Source organism: Centruroides vittatus, unplaced genomic scaffold (assembly GCF_030686945.1).
Source record: "Centruroides vittatus isolate TY-2023 unplaced genomic scaffold, ASM3068694v2 contig_651, whole genome shotgun sequence".
NCBI lineage: Eukaryota > Metazoa > Arthropoda > Arachnida > Scorpiones > Buthidae > Centruroides > Centruroides vittatus.
Genome location: NW_027122405.1, coordinates 3582034 through 3610020, shown reverse-complemented (window position 1 = coordinate 3610020; position 27987 = coordinate 3582034). Strand labels below are relative to the sequence as shown.

The 27987-nt window shown below is 28.3% G+C and overlaps 2 protein-coding genes across 2 annotated transcripts; both read left to right on the top strand.

Moving 5' to 3' along the window:
* The first annotated feature begins 1578 nt into the window (after positions 1 to 1578).
* Positions 1579 to 6024, top strand: LOC136979926 (uncharacterized). Its single transcript, XM_067275974.1, has 5 exons — positions 1579 to 1913; positions 2347 to 2552; positions 4382 to 4636; positions 4703 to 4867; positions 4938 to 6024. Exons 1-5 carry the CDS (start codon positions 1899 to 1901, stop codon positions 5122 to 5124), a joined length of 828 nt encoding a protein of 275 aa, XP_067132075.1. The 5' UTR covers positions 1579 to 1898; the 3' UTR covers positions 5125 to 6024.
* Positions 6025 to 10371: 4347 nt separating this feature from the next.
* Positions 10372 to 27586, top strand: LOC136979930 (uncharacterized). Its single transcript, XM_067275978.1, has 6 exons — positions 10372 to 10558; positions 13855 to 13915; positions 20403 to 20474; positions 20542 to 20678; positions 25640 to 25745; positions 25823 to 27586. Exons 1-6 carry the CDS (start codon positions 10471 to 10473, stop codon positions 25911 to 25913), a joined length of 555 nt encoding a protein of 184 aa, XP_067132079.1. The 5' UTR covers positions 10372 to 10470; the 3' UTR covers positions 25914 to 27586.
* Positions 27587 to 27987: the final 401 nt, after the last annotated feature.

Here is a 27987-nt window from a genome sequence, read left to right as displayed (position 1 = left end):
CATCCAGGCACTGAAAATCATGTAAGTTACAACTTAAATTCGAGGGTCCCAAACTCAAACGCAGCAAAGAACCAGTCAAATAGATATATGTATACATAAGACGCGAGCCGTATTCACTATTATTAGATAAACCAATACATACTGTAAACTAAAAAAAAAGCCCTTTGTTGGTAGGCCTTTACGAATTGCGTAAACAGTTAGAAGTTTGAATTGTTTTGTTTTACTTCCCGCAAGATGTTAAAACATTGATTTTTAGAAAAGAAATCCTCAAGGCTGCAGATCGCAGTTTGCTACCCCTGACTTAGAACCTCAGCAAATTGAATCAGAGCTTCACTACTACTAATAAAACCTCCTGCGTGTTGTCTTTCCCTTACCAACTCATTTAACTTCTTAACTTACATGAAAACGAAACGAATGCCGTTTATTTTCGATTTCAAATATTATGTAAATCGTATAGTTTTGAATAAATTAAAAAACAAAATTAGGTTATATATACATTTTATCAAGATACGTGACCTATATTATAAGTTGTTCAGATTTACTACAATGAAACAAAATAGCGATTGTGTAAATATTTCTAGATGCTACGAACTTAATTATATTGGAAAAGACATTGCATTTTGCAGAAATTATCTTACTACAATTTGATAATTTCTTAGGGAAAATAGACTTAAATATTTTATAATTTTAATTATAGAAAATGTTTAACTTTTACTCTGGTACGGCTTTAAATTATCAAAACATGGCTAACTTTTTAAATAATTAAGATTACTTGAACGATATAAAATTTTTATCTATAGAATTTCTATTGTTTTAGTATTATTTCGTGCTAACCCAGTTCATGTCGATGGTAAATCATTATTGTAACTGAGTTACATAATCCGAATTTTGATATATACATTATTATTTGACCTAATTAAATATTGTTCTCAATTTTATCTAGGAAAATAATCTAAAATTCTCTCATGAATTTTAATTTATTACTTTAACCAAATTAATTGTTATAGTCTGTGAAGGGGGTCGCGGGAGTTTTGTGTTAAAATTAGTTCTTTACATTGTTTTGATCTAATGACTGGTTTTTATTTAATGCACTGTGACGAAATTTGAATTTTCTAATAATATCACATCTCGTAACTTTTAAAACTTTTAAATAATTGTCGTAAGAATTGCTTGACGTTTTAACTTTTGTCTTAGTGGCGCCATCTTATTTTACAAAATAATTAAAATGGCTCATTCTAGAATTTTATTCAAATTTTGGGCAAAAATTTAAAACCACGCTCTTAAGTTTAAAACACGAGTTAGGGAAAATCCCGTAGCTCAATTTTCAGTATCCCAGCTTAACGAATAAACTGAAACTCGAGCGTCCTTCGCACAAAACAGCATTCCGTCCGTGATACATTCGAACCACACCCTGAACTCCACCTAACATCCAGGGGCAAACACAGGCAGCAATAATAATAATATTTTATTTAAAAAAAAAAAAAAATACAATCTGTTTCGGGGGTAACAAAAAGCAAGGACCGAACGATAAAAATCGAATCCGAAAAGCATCACGTGACCAGATTCCGTTACGTCATCGAAGAAATTGTGTCAAGGGCGCCCTCTGGCGGTTGGAAATGATAACACAGGAAAAGGGAATAAATTCCGCTTAAAATTCGCCAAGAATAAAAATTCGCTACAGATAAGTCGAACGTGGCTCCTTCTGTCGAATGTTAAGTGTACTAATACTCCCCGCGAAAGATGTCATTGACGCAAATTTTGAAACTGAAGGTTTGAAACAGTATCAAGGACCGGACTAAAGGGTTGTTGGCCTTGACGGCTTTTGCAAAAGTAGATCGAGTGTAAGGAAGAGATGTAGACCAGATGTCGGCGGTACTTCGACCGAGCCACCTACAGCCATGTCCGCATCGCAGGTAAGTCTAGTTTATACGATCGCGATTGCGGTTCGCGTGCTGCCGAGGTCAAGGGCAATGCCAATTTTTTCACTTCTAAATCATGCGGATTCGGATTATATTGTCCAAGGGTGTCACGATATTTGACAATTTACCTTTTCCGTAGCCATAAAAATCTTGTTAGAGCGGTTAAAAAGTGCTCTTCGAAAGAAAGGAAAACCAAATTTCTTTTCGAGACACCAAAGAAATTATACAAACTTTTATAAAATATTAAGCAGAAGCAATTTAAATATGTAAATTAACAGGAATTAACATTGATACATTAATTTGTCTGATAAGATTTCCCTTTCATTTTCAAGGAAAACGAAAGATAGAATCTCCCACCATCAAGTTTTTTTTTATGACTTTAACGAGATTTCTATCGCATAAATAATTCATTTCATATTTTTCTCAGGTACGTTGGTTGATCTGTCTTCTACCTCTTGTTATTGCTGGTCCGGGGCCCGTTTCGCAACCGGTATACCGTTCCTATTCGAGCAGTTACTACTATTCGGATTATTCGTTTTCCAAAAATCCGCACAAACATTCCTTCCTTCCTGGACCTCAATATTGCCCCGATACGGGCAGAACGGTTTGTAAGAAGGTGTTTCACTATCCGCAGTGAGTATACAGTCATTTTTTTAAAGATAATATGTAGAATATTAATGTTCTCGAGCACTGACTGTTTTTTGGGTCAATGTTTGCCTGGTGGGTTGCATGCGAAGGTCGCATTTGAGACAGGTGTGATGGAGAATAAATAGACATTCACGATAATTCTCACGTGTCTTTTTTTCCGTGTTGTAAATTAGCTGAAAAATCTTGATTTTTAGATATTCATATTCGATAACAAAGCGTTAAAACAACGAAATTTTTGTTAGAAAAATTTTAAATTCCGGTTTTAATTTTTGTAATTTTTGTACGTTACAATAACGAGTTTAACAAAAATTGAAATAATCATTTATTAATGGTAATAAAAGTAATAATTACGATAATATTAAAACACTCGTCCTTCAATTTTATGAGGTTTAAACATGTATTAATTAAGATAACGTTTTAACTATAATATTTTAGTTATTAAAATATAACCGGAAACAAAATCGAAAAACTTTGAAAGCTTATTAAAATACTAAACTTTCTTAATTGTTTAATATTTAATTAAAATTAGAATATTGGAATTAAGATTATTCGGTATAAACCGCTTCGCTTCTCTTCAATGTTTTAAAATGCATAGAAAATAGAAGGAAAAAATAATTGTAGGATTTATTACTCAGGAAGATTATTTACAACAATACGCAGAAATTTAGGTTTAGTTAAAAATGTCCTTTAGTACATTATTTATTACCTTTAGAAGCGATGGCGTGCATCCCATCACGTCGCACATTTTTCATACAATGACAAACTTTCTAGTTTCTTATTTCCTATAAAATTTGCAAATATATGACATTCATTAGCTTAATTAACGGATATTAGGATCTCACCTGCTGAATGGAATACTGTTTATCAACAGATATTACAGATAATAATCTTTAATACCTATCGATAGATGCAATTGATAACTAACATTGATACTAATCCTAATTGCGTCACATTCACTGTTGTCAAAAATGTAAAATATTAACTTAAGTCATACATTAGCATTATAACATTAGAATTTGAATTTAATAATGAATAATAGGCGTCTTTTTACTTGATTCCATTTTCCTGGTATTCGAAATGGCAATGAGATGAAAATTTTCCTTATGTAATCTTTCTCATTAAACCTCATAATGCGTTTGTTGTAATGACTGAAAATTCTATAAATGTCTATATTCATTTATAAAATGATCAAAACTCCAACAAAGAATAATTTGTATTGAAAAATTCCTGATATTCTTTTCTATATGAATTACAATCTTCTAATCTAATTGAGGATAATGCCAATGACTAAAACTGTCCATTATTAGTTTTGATGAGCCCGGCGTTGCTCGAGCAAAAAGTAACGATAGCAAAGATTAATATTATTAAATTATAGTCGATATTACCCGTTTTCACCGGGTGCAAAAATTTGGTTTCCCCTCTTCTGATACTAATTAGAGAATTTTTAGATGGATCTAAAATTCGATTTTCCGCAAAAATGGAAAAAATCGTATCTAAAATAGTACAGTAGAAGCCGAGTTCTTCAGGGTAATCCTTAACCCCCTCCCTCTCTTCACGGGAGGTGGAAAATTTCCAAAAATCTCTTCTTAGTGTGCATTCTCATGACGTATACTAACTGTGTACCAAATTTCAACTTTCAACTCCTAACCGTTTGGTCTCTGCACTTATTACAATCATAATAATAATTATTATTGTGATTATTATTTTCAACTCATCTCGATTATATATATAAATTATTTTTGGTATAATTAAAATATTTTTTAATTCTAGCATTAGAATTCGATTTTAATTGTTATAATGTTTTGACATATTAGCAATGAAGCTGTAGAAGCTGTCAGCGGGACTAAGACTCCAAAGTTTAACTTCAGCAGCGTTTTTGTAGATGAACGAGATGGTGATGCCGAACCTGATCCAACTCAACTTCCGGATAGGCCTCCGGGTCACTATAAACACGACGGATATATTGTATACCAAACATCCGTTCACTACGATTATCAAGTTCCCAATACTAGACGATGGGGTTATGATCCACCTTTCGTTCATCCCATACCACCTTACCATAGGAGAAGGTTTGTATATTTTACTATTAGAACATTATATAAATCATTTGTTTATAATGTATCCTGTAATTTAAGGGGTATCGTTAAACGAAACGAAGACGAACAACAAGCTTGTCCGGTCAGAACCATGTTCATCTCTCCTAGAGCCGGACTCAATGACAAATCTCAATGGAAGTTCATAATCAACGTAGCCGATCGAGATCCTAAGTTTAAACAAATTATAAGAGTCGATGTTTGTGCGTAAGTAGAACCGTTTAGAATTTTCTACGAGTAAATGCGCTCCTTTTAACTCGAATGCTTTTGTGAATAGGGCACCCGATGAGCCGTGTTCGTCGCAAGTTTCTCTACCCTTAGGTTACGTCAGCAGATGTCGTCAGAAGTATATTAAGAAAAAATTATTAGCGTTGGATGCAGATGGACAAGGAACGTCAGAAGAGAATTTCTTTGTACCCTCTTGTTGCGTTTGTCACTTGGTTCGAGAGACAGATGCCAAATAACAACATTCAATTGTTCTGGCTAGTCACATTGCGTTCAGTATTCATTATTCGATATCAGGGATGTTTACGCCAATCACAGATGTATCGAGATATAACTTTATAATTTTACTGTACAGACTGAAATAGCTTTATTTTATTTTTCTTTAATTAACGTCTCGTTACGTGTGATGATAATCACTGGAAAAAATTAATAAAAAATAATATAAATTGTTAAATACTTTTCTAAAGTATGAAATGAAAACATTTTTGATTATTAAAATTTTTCAAGTTTTTGTAACGATTGGCAACGCTTACAATAAGTTACCATATATGGGGAAGTTCCCTAACGAAGAAATTATCTAGTAGTTAAGATAGTTTAAGTAAACAAATATTTAAAAAAACAGTAAATAATTAACTAAAATTATATTTTATAAATATTTTACAAAAAAATATATTATTACAAAATTATTAAGTTTAAAAAGATTATGTTTTGGGGAATTTTTATCGATATTTTGGGAAATTTAAGGATCTCGTCACAATGCTGTAAAAGCGGCTTTTATGTAGAAAATTCGCTTTGTTTTTAATTTCTCGCTATCTTTATTTACTAGTTCGTCTCGATAAAATTTCGTCATAATTTCATTACTTTTCAACTGCCCACATTTAAATGTTAGTATGTAATAAGGTTTACTAATGAGGTCATGGACAGTAGCATCGTTTTCTTGAATGAAATGCCTAGTTTTGTAACTCGTCTGACAAAGTAGGCGTTTGAGGCTGCGGGTGTTCAGCCAGAATTGGATTTTTATTTAAAAAAATTTATATATATATAAATATATTTGTAAACAAACAAAGCAAAACTGTCGCAGGCGATCACTTACGATTAAATCCCGAAAATAATGTTTAGGGATATTTATAGAAATAAATTCAAACACTAATTTAATAATATTAAAAAAATACAAATGAATTTTAAAAAATTGTATACGTTTCAAGAACAAAATAAATATATAAAAATGAAAATTGTAATTGTTTTATTATTATTATTACGCAAGTTTATAATATGGCGGAAGTATGACGTCACAATTTCATTGACATGGGAAGATTGATTTGATAGCTCTGCGTGACGTCGTTGACTTGTAACGTGTCTCCATTTTAAACGTCGTGACGACTGACTTTTATCTGTTAATTATAATCGGGATTGAGTACACGTCGCGATAATTTGCCATAAAAATTAATTTCGACACGAAAAGATCAATCACGAGAACGTCAACTTATTTAAATTCTCTTATTTATTATTTATTAAAACGATTTCCGTCCTTTATAATCGTTGATTAACGCGGCTTTTTTTGTTTGCAAAACATGTTTCGTAAATTTCAAATAAATCATCGCGTGTAATTAATTTAAAATAACCTTTTTAAGCTTAAAGTCAAGGTTTAAAACTAGTCTTTAATGTTTACTAATAAATTTAACCGCTTTGTATCGGAACTAGATCTGCTAACAGTTATAAATTTTTTTTTTAAATTCTAGTTTTGTTTTGTTATCAAAATTGATTTATTAGATTAACTTGTTTTTTCCCCTCAGTTTTTTCCAGAATTATAAGATTGTCAGTTGAGGTGTGTGAGTTTATTCTGGTACAAAACTAAGGGGTTTAATCAGTTATGATCTTTAGCCTTGGTTCTACTGTTGGGAAGTAGAACCAAATAACCAGGTACCAAGGCTACTGTTTTCATAGCAAGGCTAATTTTTGGTATATCTTTAGTACGGACTGAGATAAGTGAGACTTATACCCTAACATGGGATTCTACATTTGTGAATGACCCATCTACTATATTCTTACACTTACAGTATATAGTATATGTGTGTTGTGTGTGTGTGTGTGTTATCAAAGCTTTTTCTCTTGAAACATTTATAAATGGGCCTCACGCTTTTTCGAAAACGATATAAAGGTATGAATAAAATTAATAAAAACAGATGATTTTTAATCTCTTATTAAGAGAAATTTTAATTTATATCTCTTTCATATCGGATTTTTATGTAAAAAACAAAATTTCTGTCTTTATATTGTTTACTCCTCTATTTTAACCCGATCTTTAAGTTTTGCTGTCTTCAAACTATAGTTATGTTATAATTAATTTTTAAACAATTTTTTAAATTTATATTTTTTATTTTAAATGTCAACTTTATTCATCTATCCTATTGATTTTAATTTATTATTTTTACGTCAGAATTATTATATCAGCGATTATAAAAGCATGATTTATTCATTCAAACTATTTAATTCTGGTTATTCTTACTTCAAGCTTTTCTTATGACTATTATTTTATACTCTTGTTCTATTCTTATAAATTACAACAATTATTTTTAGATGAATTCTTGGTATTAGCATAAATTTTTCTAGTTTAACTTGAATTTCAGCATAATTTCTAGCTTAACTACATTTATATATTTTATCAGTGTTTTCATAAAACATATTCTATAAAATTTGTTTTTATGTAAGAAACAAAGTCAAAGAAATTCTAGAATATTTACTGTGTATGCAACTGATTTGTATGTTCTGTTACAAATTAATATTATTTTTCCATTCAATTTTTAGTTTTTTTTCTAATATTAAATTTTTATCACTTTCAGTCTTTAATTACTTTTATCAGCGCATGTTTTTAAAATGCTAAGACAAATTGCTTGACAAGGTGTGCATATTTAATTGTAAAAAATTGATCTTTGCCAAGACCAGATATAGATCCAGCATTTATCCATATCATGAACAAAAAGGACCTTAAAATTTACTTTTTTTTTTTTTTTTTGTGATACAAATGTAACTTTCTCATAAGTGGAGAAAAAATGTACATTACTGTATTGATTTTATTTACACATTTTTACAGCTAGCCATACATCTATAACAAGCATTTATTTTTCTTATATTGTACACAATACAATATAAGAACAATTTAAAGTGGAGTAAATTAATTTTTTTAAAAATGCAGAATAAAAATAGTATCTTAAATTTATATCGAAGTTAGATTATAAATATGCTTCTTTAACAGGTCCATTTGATATAGCCTACCGGTGGCTATATAAAAGGAGCATATTAAAGAAACAGTGAACAAAATCACTGAATGCTGGTAGTTGACGCGGGTTTGCGTTTCACGGGCGGGCCACTAACTATTGGATTTGGATTAGATTAGTGCAATAGAGCAATGTTAACATTTAGGCGATATGCTAAAGTGAGATGCCTCCTGGGAGGATCTTCTATGGAAAAATGATCGTATTTAGATGTTTGACACGTGAAACCAGGAAAAGTCCACGTGGTGAACCTGTTGGTGAGGTGTGAACCCGCGATCAACTAAAATTACAAGTAGTTTGACCCACTCGGTTAGTAGTGGACAACTTAAGAAAAAAAAAACTTGAAAAATAATCTTAAAATTCTTACTGATCACCCAAAGGAGCAAGAAAATAAAATAAAATAAAATAATAAATAAAATAATAATAATAATTAATTCGACGTCAGAAGCTTATTAAAATCAGATTTCATTAGTTTTAATGAAATCGAACGAATGATTTTCATTCGTTCGATTGATTTCATACATGATTTTTTTACAAATCGTAATGCTTTAAAGCACATAATTTATCCCTCAATCTAATTATCTCAATCTTCGACATTTATCCGCCCTGAAACTTGATTTTTACTAATACAACCTTGATAGTCCTTGGTAAACTAGGTATATCCTTTATATTACACTTAAAACCTTGATTTAACCACGATTTAAAGCGTTAAATCACAATTATATCTAACTATTTACGATTTAAATTGTTCAAACCTTGATTTTAATCAAGGTTACTATAGTAAGAACCAAGGTTATACTTCGAGTAATTTGAACCGTGTTGTTCTATACACAATGTCATTAAAGTTCAGTTCAAATACAGAATTTTAAAGATAAAATTTAAAAAAGTAAATAATAACGATACTAAGCGAATGTTTACTGAGAAATCAACGAGTCATTCCATCAACAAATCTTGTAAGGATTCTAATGATTAAACGAAGATAAATGAAACTTTATTCTTATCGTATAAATAAATAAAAATTTTGAAGGTCAATTTATTTAATTCTAGACTAAAAAACAGAAAAATAAAATATAATATAAATTCAATTTTAAAAAATAAAAGTAATTTCATAAAAACGGAAACAAAAATATGTGGCGCCATCTGACGATATAAATATATATTAACTTTAAATTTAAAATACTTTAAGAAAAGTACCATAATTTATAATTTATTTACTTTAATAAAATATCATTATTATTTAATTATAATTCTTTATTATTTATTTTTATATAATTATATGAATTATAAACGAGACAATTTGCATAATTTTTACTCTATAAAAATATAAAAATGCCGCAATTCCAATGCTGCTTTTCAAAATTTAGGAAAATAAATTTTGCGAAATGACGAAAATACTTCACTAAGTTCCTTCAAATTCATTTTGTCTTTCTTCCATTTGTTTCGATTCTTTGCCGACTTATGACGAATAGCGTGATCGCGATTGCTATTCGGCAACACAGACGCAATTAATGGCTTCTCTTGATTTTCTTTGATCTTCGGAAGGGTAAAATCAGATCTATTCGATTTAATATTATATTCATCAAGATCCGCAGTCGATACCGCTATCGATTTCTTCTGCTTCGATTCGAATTCCTCGTCAAAATTCAACCTTTTACTCGTTTTTTTCCGATTTATTTTAGACAAATCGCATTCCGCTTCGCTTAAATTATTCATAATTATTTGATTAGTTCCAATAGAGGAAATATCTTTAATACGTACTTCCGGTCTACTATTCCGGCCTTTGTTTATCGGAGGTAGTATTATTTTATTCCTTGAAAAGCAATTATCTCTATTGGTTTTAAAGAGATAATTGAGATCGCCATCCAAAGTTTTCGCATCTTCCATTTTCGCTTTGTTTCGATAACAAATAATAATGCTACTGATTGTTTATTCGGTTTTTTATATAATATTTTTAAAATTATTTCAATTTCTACGAAAGTTATGATCTATTAATTGAAAGAAAAGCGCCATATAAATACTTTTTAAAGTAAAAATACGCTATTAAATACATTAAGTTCGGGAATATTTTAAATCTGGCAAAGATAATAACTGGAAAAAAAATCAAACTTTGTTTATATTCTCTATTTATAAATAAATGTACGGTGTAATTTTTTAATAGAGGGAATAAGGGATTCGTATTAGGTTCGATTATGTCATTGAAATAATAATTCAGTTTATTCTCGTTGACGGCGCCACGGTGCTTGGACGTCGGCTGGAAGATGATGAGAAAAGCGTGGATGTGATAAAAACTTTTATCCAAGAAAACATTGAAAAATGAGTCGACTTCACGATCACGGATGTGCGCGGATGTTGCATTGTTTAACGCCATTGACTAGATCATGGGGAATTTTATCGGCTATAGGTAAGTGAAGAGGGGAGGATGGGGATAAAAACACCCGCTTCGAGCACGCGTTTGACCTTGAATATTAACGAAACATTCATTAACGAGGAAAAATATATAATAAACATTCGTTAGTTTTAAATTAAAATTCAATTCTTGTACCTTTTCCATTGATTTTATGGACCTAGCAGTTGTTTATCTCGTTAAATGTTCTATTTTTAACTTCATAAACAGGATAACTAATATTGGAAACAAGAAAAACTAATCACTTCACTTCTGCAGAGACAATTCTGGTTTGCACTTCATTATTACATTAAGTAATATTTAAAATCATGCATGTTTTAATGCCTTTATTAAATCCTTTTCATGCAACTCCTTTAAGGATTAAGGTGTACTCGTGTATATAATTTATGAAAGTTCTTTCACAGAGACATTTTGAGATATATTAACTATTACAATAGTCCAGAGACCAAGTAGAGGTAAAATTTTTATACATTTATGTATTTATGTATGAAGATATATAATACATTTACAATCACTGCATTTTTGTTACATTACCTACTTGGTATACATAATAAATGAGTATATAAAATTGGGAGTGTAAATAATAACTTTGCTTATTTTTATGATCCTGTTATCAGTTGTGATAGTGAATAGAAATATTTTTTTAAAATGTAAACAAATTATATTAACATAATATAATAAAGAGTATATTTTAAAGTATATTACTTCACTGACATTTTTTTTCTACATAATAATGTAATGCTAATCTTAGAACGTTTTGTCCTACATAAATACTGAACTTTTAAGATCGGGTCAAATGGTTATAAAGTATGTGATTGGTAAACTGTTTTCTTTTGTTTTCGGGGAAATAATTTTCTATTAAAAACAATACTATTCTTATATATATTTATTACTTAAATAATAATTTTTTTCGTACTATGACAGTTACTCGATTTAAATGTTATGCTAATAAATATACTGCATTTTCTTTTTACATTGTTAATTTATAAATTTGCTTTTAATGCTGGAGTTCTTGTTTATGATTTAGAACATCCTTTCAGTATAATGATCTCGGATATCATCAACAAGTGATTTATATTACAGTGAAGTAAATATCAGATATTAATCTTGTTCCACTAATATGTACAGATATTTTAGAAATAAACAATTTATAATCATTATAAACTGTTTTGATCTTAATTTTCTTTACTGTTGTTTGTCCTTGAATTCTAGTTCAATAAATACATATGTCGTTTGTTCAGTTTAACTAAATTTACTTGGAAATTACAGCTATTTCTTAATTTAGTACATTTTAACATACTGTTTGGCCTACTTATATATTTAATGTAATTATATACATAGAAATTTTAAAATTTTATTTTTTTTGTTTGTAATAACATATGAAAAACAAGAATAAAAAAAACTAACTTAGCTTTAATTTCAAGTAATTTAATATTACAAAATCATGATTAAAATTATATTTGTAACTTAATACAAATGCATTGTTATCAGATTAAAATATGCAATTTTGTAAGCATCATATAACACTTATATGAAATTTTTCCTTAGTATATAATAATTTTAATTATTAAAATAATAATAAATTTAATTTGCTTCTATGTGAGTTCTTATATTTACTAATTTATCATATAAATTAATTTTTAAAAATTCATTTTTTTTTTGTAATAAAAAAATAAAATATTTTATCGCTATAGTTTAACATAAAGTATATTAAAATAACAAATGCATTTGTTTTATAGAACTGGTTATAGACTATTCTAAATAGAGTAAAAAATTTCCTTAACAGGAATGCATCTGAAATATTTCAATGTGTTGTCTTTTAAGCATATTTTCTGCATTCATGTAGAAAGTTCTTCCATGTCTATCCATCTGAACAGATAACTTAGTTTTGCCTGGGTGCATCTTGATGAAATTCAGTATTAGACTTCCTTCACAAAATTCATTATTCTATCATATTTTAATTTTGAATATCATTGAAGTATAAGATTACTTTATGAGGTTATTAATATTTGTACCGATAGCTAGCAATAAAATGTCACGAATTAACTTAATTAAACTGGGATATTGAAAGCATGATAAGATCTTTTAACAAAATGAATGATTCAGTATCTAATTAATTAATATAAAGTATTTAAAATCTACAAAGAAAATGACTTTGAGATTTAATTCCTATTGTATATGGCAACACGTCAAATTATTGATTGGCTACATACTTGCATTTTATATGTGAATTGTTGATTTGATTCCCAATTCCAAGTTATTCTTTATTCATATTTTCAAAGTAAATTAAATTAGTTTAATTAATCAAAATTATTTGACCATTAAACTAGTCAAGAGATGGTGACCTGCATCAAATTATCCTAATCATTAATCAGATGTATAATTAGTCAATAATCTCATTTAATTTGCTAGATTATTAACGTTTGATTACATTAGATAATCCTTATTGGCAATAACTCGAGTAGAAAAAGTTAATTGACATAATTATTTTTATTATTAGTAGAATGTTATGTAATAAAAAATTGATTTCATATATTATTTGTTTTCTTTTGTATATCATGAAAATTAATTTTTATCTTTATTCCTTTATTGAGGAAATTTAAAGTTTAATATATGTGTTTTGACAGTGACTGACTATAGAGTGTTTCAAGTCTCCATATACAGAGACAAAGTTTATCTTATTATACAGTCACTTATAAAGCACAGAATAAGATATTTATGACTGTCATTTAACTAAACAAACAGATGCTTTCCTCTTGTGGTAGATGCACTCTGATGTTATATGTGTGCAAATGTCACAAGTATGTCCTTTCAGGTGTTTGTTTTTTATGGGGACTTCTGAATCACTCTGTATTTCTAAAAAAAAACTATAATACAGAATAATAATCTGTTGTTATTTTTTAAATATTTAATATTTTAAACTCTATCAAATTATTAATATGAACTTGTTTTGATGGCAAGAAAAAGCATGTAACTGTCATTCCTTTCACAAATAGTCATTTGATCGTAAAATGTGTTTTATTATTCAAAGTTACATTTCATATAAATAACAATGAAAATTGTTATGTATATATTTATTATCTCATTTCTAAAATATTATCATCTTTCCTACAAGGAAATATCTTTCGTATTCTGTCATTTTAAATCTTATTATTGTCAATTTTTATTTTAGTAAAATTAGACTGTAAATAAATAAAAATGCATTTATTGTTTTTGTTTCTTTTTTAAAAAATGACAATAAATTAATAATAATAAAAAACTATATTTACGTATTTTTTTATTTAATTTTTTAGTGATGTGGGGAGTTGGAGCAGATGTAACATTTCATAAATATAATTTAGGAATATATCTATTGTAAGTATGTATTTTTGTATAAATTTTTTGATCTTAATTAATATAACTTGTTTATAAATTTTGTCTATGAAACTTTCTTTAATTAAATTACAATTTAAAAAAATGTATGATGATATTGTTTGATAAGAAATTATTAGATTTTAAGACATTTCCATAATAAGATTGTATAATTACATATAAAACCAACCTGATATGTTAATTAATATTGATTAATTTATTCTTAATTTATTTTCAATGATTGAATTTAACATAAGATGACAGCTTAACTATCTATCTCTAGTCTGAATTACTTTGTATTTTAATAATTAATTAGTCATATTATAGCCTATTAAGAATCAAGAAGTATTGTTTAACAGAATTGTAATGGTATGGAAACAATGATTTATATAATGATTCTATGAACTGGTAAATAAGGAAATTTTCCAGTTTTTTCCCCAGGAAATGAATTAGAAAACATGCTTATATTGACATTAAACAATTACTGATGCCATTTAAAGCATAAAATGGATAAAAATTCCATCAAAAACTATTATATTAATACAGGAAGAATTTCATTTGTTTTATTAAAAATATCCTCAAATTATGACTAAAGGTAGGTATTAAGTTGCCATCTTGTATTAAATTATTATTATTTATTAATTAATTTTATATTTATATCGTATTGTGTTAATTAATTAATTTAATTATCCTCAAATTATATGATTTTTAAAGGTTTTGTATTGGTAGATAAGTAAATGAAGATTTTTAGTTTGAAAAAACGTTTAGGAAGTTAATGCAGTCTGTTAAATAACAACTAACACACTTTTGAATATTTTAATGTATATATTGTGATACTGAAGTTTCAATATTTTTATGTAAACTATATTTTTTTATTGATATTTTTTATTACTCTATTACTTTCTTTCCTGGCTGTTACGTATATAACACAGGAAAGTATTGTAATTGTGTCAAATTTCATCCTCTGGGTTTGTTGCACTTCTTGACATTTTGAGACCATCCTGACCCAAAAAAATAAAAAAAAAGGAAAAAATTCTGTGGGTGGGTTTGTGTGTTAGTGTCTGTTTTGTTTAATATCTCAGAATGGGGTGAAAATTAAGAAACAAAATTTGGTAGGGTAAATTCTATGTAAGGAGCTGATGCTATCAAATTTTGGAGTACAGAACTCGGGAGATGGGGAGATAGAGGGGCGTCATTTGTGGTATCTTGAATGAAATCGGACTTAATTGAAATTTTACTTGTTACTGGCATTTACAGTTTTTTAGAAAACTCATCTGTATCCTCAAAATTAAGTTTTTTGTCTTTTTATAATTAATAATATAAAAATTATTTTTGAATAAAATCTCATAACAGATGAAACCTCACACAATTTTAACTTTGTGCTAATGTGTATTGTGTTTCTTAAACGTAAATTTTTTGTTTTTTTAAATAAAGAAATATCTCATAATTCAACAAAATTACTTCTCTTAAACCTTTGCTATTATTTAAATTTTATATTATAATAAAGTTGAAAAGTATTGGACTTCTTAATGGTCTCTTTAATTTCCTATTTGAGTGCCAGAAAAGTCGAGTAAGAGCCCCTGCAGAAGCCCTATTGTTTAAAATAGTTTGGTATTTCCTGATTTTGTCAGTTGTTGATAGATGCTACAGGCAAGGTTCCCTCTAATTTTTTTAGTAGCTGAGCAGAACATATACAGTACTTCTCTGAGCAAAAAAAATTTCTGCTGAGCAGATTCTGAGCAAAAACTTGTTCTGAACATATATATATATATAATCTTATTTTTGCCTATAAAAATTAAAATAATTAATTATAAATTTATTTTAAAACATACTTCCACACAAAATATTATCTTTTGTCAATGATTTAATGTATTTAATCGAAATATACTTAGCAATAATCATGTTGCAGACAGAGTTAGAAATAAGTAAACAACAATTCAAATCAGTGTGCATGCTCACCTGCACGGACATAAATTCTCGTGTGCGGCAACAGTTCGAGCAGTGCACGGCCGCGCAGCTTAGAGGGAACATTGGCTACAGGAATGTCTAAAGAAAACTAAGATTATCCAAATTATATTGATAGTGTTAAAATTTTGTTTTAATTAATTTTCAGCTCTTAAAAAAATATTGTTGAATATTAAATTGTTTTTACAGTAAATTAAAATAGAAAATAAACAAAATACCCTGGAAGGGCACCAATGAAACCTTCTGTACCTTCATGTGGCAAGTCTCTAATATATATCCCTTCATCAATTTTACGTGGGAAAAAGAAAGTAATGTGGCTATAGCTTTTTTAGATCTGTGCATACATAGATCCTTGAAAACACTACTTTTCTCTGTTCAACACAAATTTTATATGCTACCATACATCATCCCAGAAAATAAATATTTTAATTATTTTATTATAATATTATTTGAAGAATATTATAGATATTCTTCAAATAATATTAGATATATTATTTGAAGAATTAATAGTGTGCTTGCACATTGGTATTTTCTGCTATAAAATATTTCATTATAACAGTTATAATGTTATAAATATAAATGAAGTTGCTTGTTATAAGCTTATGTTATAAAATAAGATTGATTGTTGCCAATTAGAGTAGTCGTTTACTTGTAACTGAACCAATAAAACATAGCGAAACATTGCTGTCACTTTATCAAATGTGGTAAATAAGAAGAGATTTTGTAATGCTGAAAGACTTAAAACAATTCACAAATTGTTTAATAATATTTGTAAGAATACTTCAAATGATGAAAGTGAATTATGGGGGAATGTGCATTCTGTATTATTTCAAGATATACTAAGGTAAAAACATAAACCATTGAATATGATACATCAGTTTCTATTAATTTAATTATGTTGGCATTTTTAGATTCAAATTTTATAATTTAAGAGTATTGAAGAAACACATGCTCAATTGAGTAAGGAAATTTATAAAATATGATTATCTCAAGGCAATGAAGAGTGGATAATAGTGATTGAACATGGTTAGCAATCAAAATATAACATTACAAGTGTAGTGAGTTATTGTGCAAATGCTATCTACAATGTTCACACAGACTATTTATAAGCTTTTAAGCATAGTGGAAAATATTAATGTCCACACTCGCTAATGTCATAATCATAAATTGCTATAGTGTAATATTATCTGTAACTGATAAAGTCTCAGAATAATGTTTAGCATTGCATACTTTCTTTTTTAACTCTTTCAGCTCTTCAGATACTGAAAAGGCCTTGTTTTTGCCCATCATGGGTTTAATTTTGAAGAGAGCAAGGAATAGGGTCCTTCATATTTAAGTTTAAGTGAAATTTTTGATATTGAATTCAAGCAGATTCCCAGAGTAGCAGGCTGATATCTCTATTGCTTTGGCCAGCCAATATTTGCATTGCAATAGTAATAACTGACATAATAATCAACATGTTAATTCTATAATAAACTAATATTTTATTTTTTCTAAATATAAAATGTAGGCTTTGGTTATAGATCTTTGGAAATTAATAAAATAAATGCATTTTATGATTCACATTTTTGAAATTATATAAATTTAAATTAAATTAAAACACCACTTGGTAGACTAGAATGATATAATAAATACTTCAATCCAAAAGCCTTAAATTGTGTTCCAGTGAGGTTTTAAATTGAAAAAAAGAAAATTTTTTTTGACTAACGTTTTCGATCTTCAATTGAAGATCTTCAGGTCTATATATTTGATTATGGAATGATTGAATAGAACAATGACTTTTCTGAAAAATTAAATGAAATAAATTCTTGAAATATATAAAAATAGAAATAAAAGTAAATAGAGGTATCAAAAAATATAAAAATAAAAGGTAAACACTTAAAGATTATATAAATATAAATGAGAACTTTTCGTTATACTGTCCCATGTCATGTTGTAATGCCATAATTGGTCATGTAATCATGTAAGCATTGCCATGCATAAAATGGTTGTTTTTCATGTTTAAAATTTATGCAGTGGCCCTTTTTGTCAGATTTAAATATTTTCAATGCTTCTAGTATCTTGATGGTATCTTAGTAATTGATCTGTTGATGATGGTAGCTTTGTTGAGGAAGGCATGCACGTTGATATCCGTAGCATACATGGCTAGGGTGGTGTTTTGTTTCCTTTTGTTAATGTCATGTTGCATTCAGTTAGTCTTATTTTGAGTGACCTTTTGCTGGAACTGATGTATTCAAGTTCTTACCAAATCAGTTGTCTTTCAAAGGAACTTTATAACCCCCAGTACCCTAAGCATATTAGTCTTGTCCTTTCCATTCCTAAGGATGTTAAAGATGGTATGATTCTGCTTGAAAGTTAATTTGATCTCATATTTGCTATTTCTTTATACAGTAGTAGCATATTGTGGTTATATTCTAGAATGGTATGGCTTGTGTTTCTATGCTGATTGTATCAGTTTTCATCCTTAGGGGCCAAGTTGTGAGTGTTATTGGAAATTGTACTGGCTAAATTCCTGATAAGGTTCTTGCAGTAACTCTATGTTGTGGCTATTCATTCAAGATGTTCTAGTTCTTTGATTGTGTCAGAATAATTTGTATAGTGGGTAAAAGCCCTTTTGTTTAGGGCCCTAAAAGCTGCAATCTTATATATATAAGGGTTGTGGAAGCTTGTCAGTATAAACAAGGGTGTGTGTGTTGGTTTATAATAAACTTTTGTATGGATCTGGTTATTTCTAATGTTGATTTTGAGATGTAGGAAACATATTTCTGTGCTTCTGGCTTGATCTAATTTAGTAATGAGACCATAGGGACTCACTATTAAATTAGATCAAGCCAGCAGCACAGAAGCATATGTCTCCACATAGTATGCTTTTACTTTCACGTGGAAAAGTAAAATAAAATAAAATCAGTGGATCATGAGGCCAGTTAAAAAGAGCAAAATGCATTTGGAACTATTGAAAATGGAATTTTTGGAAAAAGTTAAAATAAAGGTCTAGTATTTGTTTATCTGGTTTGTTTTCCTTGGAAAATTACTTGAAATAGGATATAAAATGTATAATAATACTTGTTAATACTCTAGAGATATTTTATTTTTAGATTATACATTTGTAAGAAGTATAATACCAATCCCATTGCTTTTAATTTGAATTATATTTAAAATAAAATAAGTTAAGCAAAAACATCTGACTGAGAGGTGAGAGGTAGGACTGGATGATGAGGAAGTTGTAACAGGCTTTCCAAGCAGCAAAAATGGTGTCTGCATCTTTGTAGTTAATACATATATGCTTGCCTTGACAATTTAAATATTTGAAGGGTTTCTAGGCTTCTTAAATGTTTGAAGTTAAAGGCCGTATGTAATAGTTTAGTCTTATCTAACTTAACTCTTATGTCTGGTTTGGATCAGTTTTCTCCTTTCAGACATGTAATTGTGCTTTCTCAGCCCGTCTGTTAGTGAGTGGTTGGTTGTTCCTACATAATCCAGGTTCTGGTCAAATCTGTAATAGGGATTCTGTATACTCCTGGAACTGTTCTACATATGTTGTATTCTTGATTACAAATGTTTTGAGGAAGACAAATTTCAGTTTGAATTATGTTCAATTTTGAAACCATAAGAAATGGACTTTCTCTGCTTTGAATTCATAAATGTTAAAATCTAAACAATGCTCCATTTTACAGGGGATAGTCTTTAGAAATGTTTATAGCCTGAAGATGGCCTTTCAAAAGACCCAGAAATATTCACTTAATCTAATAAACTGCTGGAAAGGTGTGAATTTATTTATTCATCCAGTTAACTGACTTTAGATTTCTTTTAAAAAAGGATTAGAGTATTGGAAATGTAAAACTTATTAAATAGATTTTTAAGAGATGACATGATATAATTAGGTACATGCTTTTATCATTGCCATCATTTAAATATACCAAAAACTGATTGACTTTTTTTCTTCATTTTTCTGTGTTCTGTGGACAGTAAGAGGGCCTTTAAAATCATATTCATCATGAAGGTTCAGCCAGGCTTACAATGAGATTGCTCAATGATGAGAAAAAAGGCCCAAATAATTTTCAGGAAAAATTCTTGAGTTTTTTTGTCTACCCAGATTCAATGCCTGATTTCCCCAGGGCAGTAAGGTGACACTTTAACTGCCTTAGCTGTCTGGCCATCTGTCAATTGGTTGTATATTGGAAGTGCAAGTTTTTTTCCTTTTGTCTTATTTTCACTTAGTATATCATTTTAAAATCTGATAACTGGGATATGAAAGTTACTCTCGTAGATCTATTTTGCATTTTTTGATGATTATTTACAATTTACATGAATATAAATTGCACAGGATGTTCTAGAGCATAATCCTTCTGTAAATTAAGAAATTATGTATAGATTAATGTTTTACATACTAATTTTTCATAATTTTTAAATCAAAACTTAAGTTTGTTTTCAACTCCCAGATCTAAACTATATATTTTATTTTAACCATGATAAACTGGTATAAATAAATATTTTTAAAATAATCATATTAATTTTATTTTTACAGAATGGTAGCAATTGTATTGACATTCTTAGAAACTGCATTTGTAATAGAATTATTCCTCGATGTTTGTTTAAAGTAAGTTCTTTTTTTAATATTAAATTTTTTAAATTTATAATGATTTAAATAAAATATATTTTTCAAGGGATGACATTCATCCCTGTTTGAGATTTTGGGAGGCAATTCAATGGATGGACTTGTGGAAGAAGTCTGTTCTTTATTTTGCTATGGCAGTGTTTTGTTTTATAAGACCAAGTGAAGTTTGGTTGGCAACTATAGCTGGTATGTAAAATTGACATTTTTTAAAAATTATTAGGTTTATTATTTATGGAGTTTTTTGATATTCCAATAAATATTAAAATATTAAAAAATATAATTTTCTTTGATCTTAAGATATAATGATAAGGTATTAGACATAAGATAGTAAAGATAAGAGACAAATAATAGTGAAATTTAAGTAGAGTGGTGCCTCATACTTCGATTTAATTCATTCCGAGAGGTTATTTGAAGTCAAGCAGTTTTTCCCGTTAGAAATAATGGAAAGAGGATATCATTTAGAATCTAGAAATGGAATTAATCCATTTCTAGATCCTAAATGATATCCATTTTGATAAACTTACAACAGCAAATACACATAGTTTAAAGTAAAACTAACACAATCAAATGTACTAAATAATAAATTAAAACATGAAAACAATAAATAAAATACACTCAAACCTGTTTTTGTGCAGTGGATAGGAACCGCATAAAAGAAAACACATAAAAACAAATCGCACAAATAAAAAATCACACAAAAACAGGTTTGAGTGTACATAAATATGGTATAATAAAATGAAAATTGCATTTATTGTTTGCACACTGTCAACTTCTACATTATAACCACGGCTGCCAGATTCACCACATGCATACCACATTTGTGCTTCATGATAAGTTCCCTTTTCATCTCAATTGTCGACATTACAACTTTCCTCTTAGACTTCATTCCTTCCACACACTTCTTGGATGCCATAAGTTTATACAGGTATACCTCGAGTTATGTCGTTCTGGATTATACGTTGTTTGTCAAAAAAGTATATGGAAAAATAAAAATCAAGTTTAAGTCATTTTATTTGACTTTACATCTGTCCGCCACAAATATTGATGTCGTAAAATCACTAGAAAAGCGTTAAAAGCACATAAAATCATATTAAAATGTGTACATTTACAGTAAATGTTAATATAATAATCATAAATCCTAGAGAAAGAAACATGAAAACATCTGTGTTTCTGTGTTGTCATCTTATTTAGCGGTCTTTAAGTGCTCATTATTGGCGTTTTTCACCATAGTTTCAACTTATGTCGTAACTACACAAGTAAATTCGACTTAAGTTGCCTCTCCTGGAACCAATTACCGAAATAAGGCGAGGTATACCTGTATTGGGTTGAACAGAAAGTTTTTGAATACTTTTAATAGTTGTGTGATTTAATTATAACACTTGTTAAATTTAACACATTACTGTTAAGTTGAGATTGTATTCTTTGTTGAAAAGCTTATTTTATGCTTTGAGTGCATTTTCACTGCACATGCAGTTTGAACTTTGAAGTGTTGTTTGAACTCTGAGGCAAATTTTTGTCAAATTTAATGTTCAAAGTATGAGGTACTACTATACTTATTATAATATCTAGATATACTGGTATGTTCTGCTTAACAATGGGGGATATATTCAGAGAAATACATTGTTAAGCAAAAATCATTGTGTGTACTTAGTTTACTACTATTATAGGCTATATTTAACACAACTGTAACATAAAGATAAGTATTTATGTATCTAAACATAGAAAAGTTGCAGGTGGCTATGAATTCTTCAGTTCCATTATATTCTGATGCCCCTCCGTCATATATGTAGTCTGTTGTTAAGTGGAATGCAGTTAAGCAGCACATACTATAAACTCAAATATATACCGTATTTTATGAACTATAAGACGCACTTTTTTCTTTGAAAAATTGCCTTCCAAAATTCAGGTGCGTCTTATAGTCCGTAGTCTGTAAAATATGGTATATGGTTTTTTTTATGAATTTTTATATTTAGAAATTGGTTGATTTTATAATATAAGAAATGAAAAAAGTAAGTATTATACCATCAACCATAAATGTAAACACAGAAGTATAACTCAGAATTGAACTCCACTACAAATAGGTCAGACAAATCACATGACAGACATCTAAGATTGTTATTAAACATTTGAAACTTGAAAATATGCTATCATAATACCAATACATGGTTAAGTAGAAATAATTGATAAGAAAAAAGTGCTGACAACAATTTTTTTAGTATCTTCTAACAACAGCAAAATTTAAGAAATATAATACAAAAGAAACACTAATTATGTCACTAAAACTGTTTTTATTTTTAGCATTCCTGATCATTATTTTTTGTTTTACATGCAATTATTTAAAAGTTTATCTAAAATCTACATTATATGTTAGGCTATTTATAATTATCATCATCTAATGTTTTTTTCATTTAAGATTAAATATTTTCTCCTTTAGATTTGGGAAGAAATACATTAAGTTTCAGAATAAAAACTGTATTCTGAAACTTAATGCTGTTGGATGAAACTGGTGCTGTTCTACAGAGTTTTCTTTATATCATATGCTTACTAATTGTAATGCTTTAGATCAAATAAGGACAAAATATGGTCTTAAGGAGGATATATTTTAATGTATCACTCCACTCCACACCGGGATATATGTAACAACAGGCACAGAACCAATTTCTAGTCTGTATAATATAAAAATGAACACTGCACAAACATTTTCCAACTCCTGAGTTCTTTCTCAGGAGCAACAGAATAATTACCTGACATAACATTATTGGAACAAATGTCTATTTGTAAAAAATGTTTTTAAATGTAATTTGAATGATAATGTTCCATCAAGTAACCATTCTGTCACACCTGAAGAACTCAGGAGTTGGAAAACATTTGTGCAGTGTTTGTATTATATGTACCAGAAATTAGTTCTGTGTCTGTTGTTATTTCAATGTACCAATGAAGATACATTTTGTGATTGCTTCATTACTTATAACATTCAATTAATATATAAAATGTATAATTATTTGGCTAATATTTGTTACATATAGATTAGAGTATCTACCCCTGTAACAGGGTTATTTCCTTATTATTTGTATTGAAATACTTTGAATCTTACAAAGTTGTAAGTTGTAAATATTTAGTTTTGAAATCAATTCAGTGTAGTTATTATATATCCAAAAAGTAAAGTTTTTTTTGTAAGAATTTTTATTTAATCAATTTTTGTTAGTATATTATAAAATGGTGAAATAATCTGCAAAATTTCTGCAAAACATAAAATATTTTTTGTTTTAGTAAATAATTTAAAATTTCTTGAACATTAATTCATAAGTAAATATAGGGTAAACATGCAAATACTTAAATAGTCTCTGGTTATGACAGAGGTCTCCAAAGTGATTGATATCAGCCCTTAGGAGTTAATAAGGTATTTTTGGGGTTCATTGAAAATTTAGTCCGATGGAGTATGCACTCGACAGTTTACACCCCAAATTTGGAGTGATAGAATAAATCAGTATTTATTTAAGGATAAAAGATTTTGGAATTATCTCTTTTTTATACTTTAAGCTTTTGTGTGTTTATCTGTTATATTTCATTATTAGTTCATTCAGATTAATAATCAACTTTCTTATTACAGGGTGGTCAAAAAACACAATAAAAAGTATGCGATTCTCACTATTGCATGCTTATTGATGACTGTCTAGTTCTGCTATATTGTAATGATATTTTAAGTAAAGGTTGAGTTTTCAGGTTTGAACAATTTTGGAGATGGAACTCCTGACTTTAGAAGAACAATTATTTATTGTAAGAAAATTTTTGTCTTACCTTTGCATCCACAAAACATCACTATATGGTGTGCCATTTCATCAAAGAAAACCATTAGTCTGATATTCGTAGATGGTACAGTCACCGGACAGAAATACCATGCATTACCTGAACAAGACTTTGCTATCCTGGAGGAATTACCCCATTCTGCATGAACTAATACCAGCAAATCAGTTGTGACAGTGAGCTTCAAGTGCAGACATCTTTTCATGGCTGAAAACAGCATTCAGCAAGTGCATCATTGCATTAGATGCCAAAAAATTCACTGGACATGGTATTGACTGCCCCCCCATACAGTCCAGACCTTAATCTGTGTGACTATTTCCTCTGGGGCTATCTGAAAAGCAAAGTTTATCAAAATGTCCCAATTCACTTGAGGCCAATCAAATCAGCCATTATATGAGATTCATGCACTGAATTCTGATATCCTCTACTGATGGAGTTTCAAACCTGAATCTATAACACCGTAACAACAAATAACAAACATTTTGAACACCTGCTACATTAAATGTTTCTTATATCATCACTAAAAACATTTGGTTTTGTGCTTATCCACTGTCAATTTTTCCTTGGTAGTCATTTACTTTTTATCATGTTTTTCATCATCCTGTACATAAGTAACATTAAATCATTCTCTTAAGACAGTTATAATATATTTTACAATCGATTATCTATATAAATTTTTAAATACATAAGCAACTGTTATTAAATGAAAGTTTTTTGCACATGTTAAGTTCAGTTCATAAAATGCATTAATATTTTATTGATTAATCAACTGCAGAAATGTTTAAAAGTTGATTAATTATATTCAATCATACATTGTACCTTAGAAGTGACACAAAGATTGCAATTGATCATAATTGAAGCGTGCAATTCCGTAACATTTAAATGCCATTTTTCTGTAAATACATTTTCTAAATGCGATGTTTTCTGCCCAAAAAATATTGTGGCAATAGTGATGCACTAAGTGGCTGTATTTTGAAGTTGAATTTATGAGTAACTCATAACATTTTAAGCACCAAAGTGCAATCTCTTTTGGTGCTTAAAACATTATGGCTTATGTTTACATCATTTTGTTATTTCCAGAGAATTTGTATACCTAGTAAGTTTTTTATCATTTTATTGTAAAATTGAAATGAATTTCTTCAAGACTTGAAGGAATTAATAAACAAGAAAAAAGTTTTCAGGGGAGATAAAAAACACTGTTTTTTTTGCATTTACAACCTTATGGAATTGCACACTTCAATTATTAGTTACATCTTTAACACTAGACAAAAAGAAAAAACTTGATATATTATAATTAATTTCTATATATAATTTGATGATAACATTAATAATTTTTTTTACAGGAGTTATGTTAATAATTTTAGCAAGCTTTTATTTACTCCTAACATATAAATCTCACATAACAATGGGGAATACCTTATTATCAGACAAAGAAAGTTCATATGATAGGTAAGAGAATTGTTTAAATTGTTCATTTTTAAATTTAAAATTTAAATAAATAAATAAATATTTTATAAAAAAAATAGATTTGATGAACTTCAAGAAGAAATCGATGACAGTCTCCCTGAACCGAGCATCGACAATATTGGTGATCAAGATCGTATACTACAGGTCTGATTGCCATTATTGAGCACACTCTTAAAGAGAAGAATGTAGTTAAAGATGGAGAGCTTTCCATACTACATTTAGGGATGAAATTCTCACTTATTTGCGATCTAAGCAGGTCATATTCAACCAAAAATTTTTAAATACAAATTTATCAATGATAGTGATGGAAAACTATTGATTTTTAACAAAATTCTAAAATAAAATATAAAAAAATTACATTTAAATATTGAGAACATTTGAGAAAAATAAATTATAACTTGAATAACTTTGATAAGAAATACAGAATATGAGCCAAACAACAAACATCAACCAAAATGTGCATAAATTCAGCAACACACACCTGCAATGTCGCAATAAACCTTTAATGATCCGAGAGGAAGGAAGTAAGATAATCATAAATGTTAATTTTGAAACAGTTTTAAATATTTTAATCTAAGCTTTGTGATTTAAAATTTATTCATTGTCCAAATGTTGCTTTTAATATTCTATAGATGCCAAAGAGCAATATGCTGAACAAAATATGCATTATGTAGTATAGTTTATAGCTTAAGTGTTGACTAATGTTTGATGCCTATGTATGTACTGTACTTAATTTAACTCAGAATTGCATTTAGTTTGCAAAACAGTTATCTATAAAACCTTATAAATTAAGTTCTCATTATTAGTTAGGTTCATGCACTTTTGCTTTAACATTTGCATCATTTTACAAAATTTGTTAATACAGATTCTTTAAATGTTATCTTTTTTTGCCTGCGTATATTATTTTATGGTCTTCCATTCATATAATGCCAAATTTAGTTTGTGACCAAAGAATTTATATATGCATTACCATTGATTAGATATGTAGATACATAAATATTGCTATGAATATAAAAATTCCATTTCTATTGTGGAATTTTTACCATAAATTTAGAATATGCTGTGTTTGATAACAATTTTTAATTATAAAGAAGTGAAAACATTAATAGATATTTTAAACCATCCAATGTTCCGTCCAGACTGCAGTTTTGAGTGAGAATTTCTTTTGCTTATGTTAATTTAGCATCAAATGTAAATATTTTTAAGGTCATTTATGCATTTGGAACAATTTTACAATATCCACGAAATATGTACTATAGTTTATAAATTGATGTTGTATCAAATTACAATCTTTGTATGCTATATACATTCATCACATTCATAACTTTATCAATGATGTAAATATGCAATAAAACTCAATTTATACAAATAGGATTATGTAGGTTTGCAACATTAATTAGCTGCTTATTTTGATTAATAATTTTAATTAGATTTATTTTAACCAAACTGCCCAACTATAACGTATATAAACAACATATCACATCATGAAGGATAATAAGTCAATATACAATCTTTGTCAAAATATCAAAAATATTACAGAACCATGTATCTAATAAATACAAACAAAATGCTTTTCTAAATACCGAAATTATGTGAATATTTTAGAAAACAGGATTGTGTAATTTGCTGAAGTTTCATCGTGAATATTTATATCTAATTAAAAATACTTTAGATAAAATAAAATTCAACTAAATTAGTAGTTAAAAGACTTCAATAAATTTAACATGATATCAAATGTACAGATAGGGGGCTTAAATATTTTTTTATAATAGATTAAAAAATTGTATTGGACAATTCTAAGCTTGTTACTTTAAATAAACAATAAATAATTATTGTTTAAAGATTATTCTAACAAATACAAGATATTTATAAATTATCTATATTATTTCAGGCATCAATATTTTAAAAAAAAATTTTTGTTTTTGACACTTTCTACCCTGTGGACACTAAGAGGACCTTTTTCCCCAATACCTATCATGGCTTAGCTAAACCCACAACGACCAGGTGGTGAGATACAAGGCCCAACAGGTCTAGGTCTCCCAAAGTGGTAGGCTGGTGCTTTAACTGCTTTAGCCAGCTGTCAATTATTTTAGTTAACGATTAAGACTATAAGCATTCAATATTTATAAAATGATTTATTTTCATATAATTTACCTTCACAGTTATGAAGTAATATAAAAATATTTTAAAAAATCATTTCTGATGCAATTCTAAGAATGTTAAT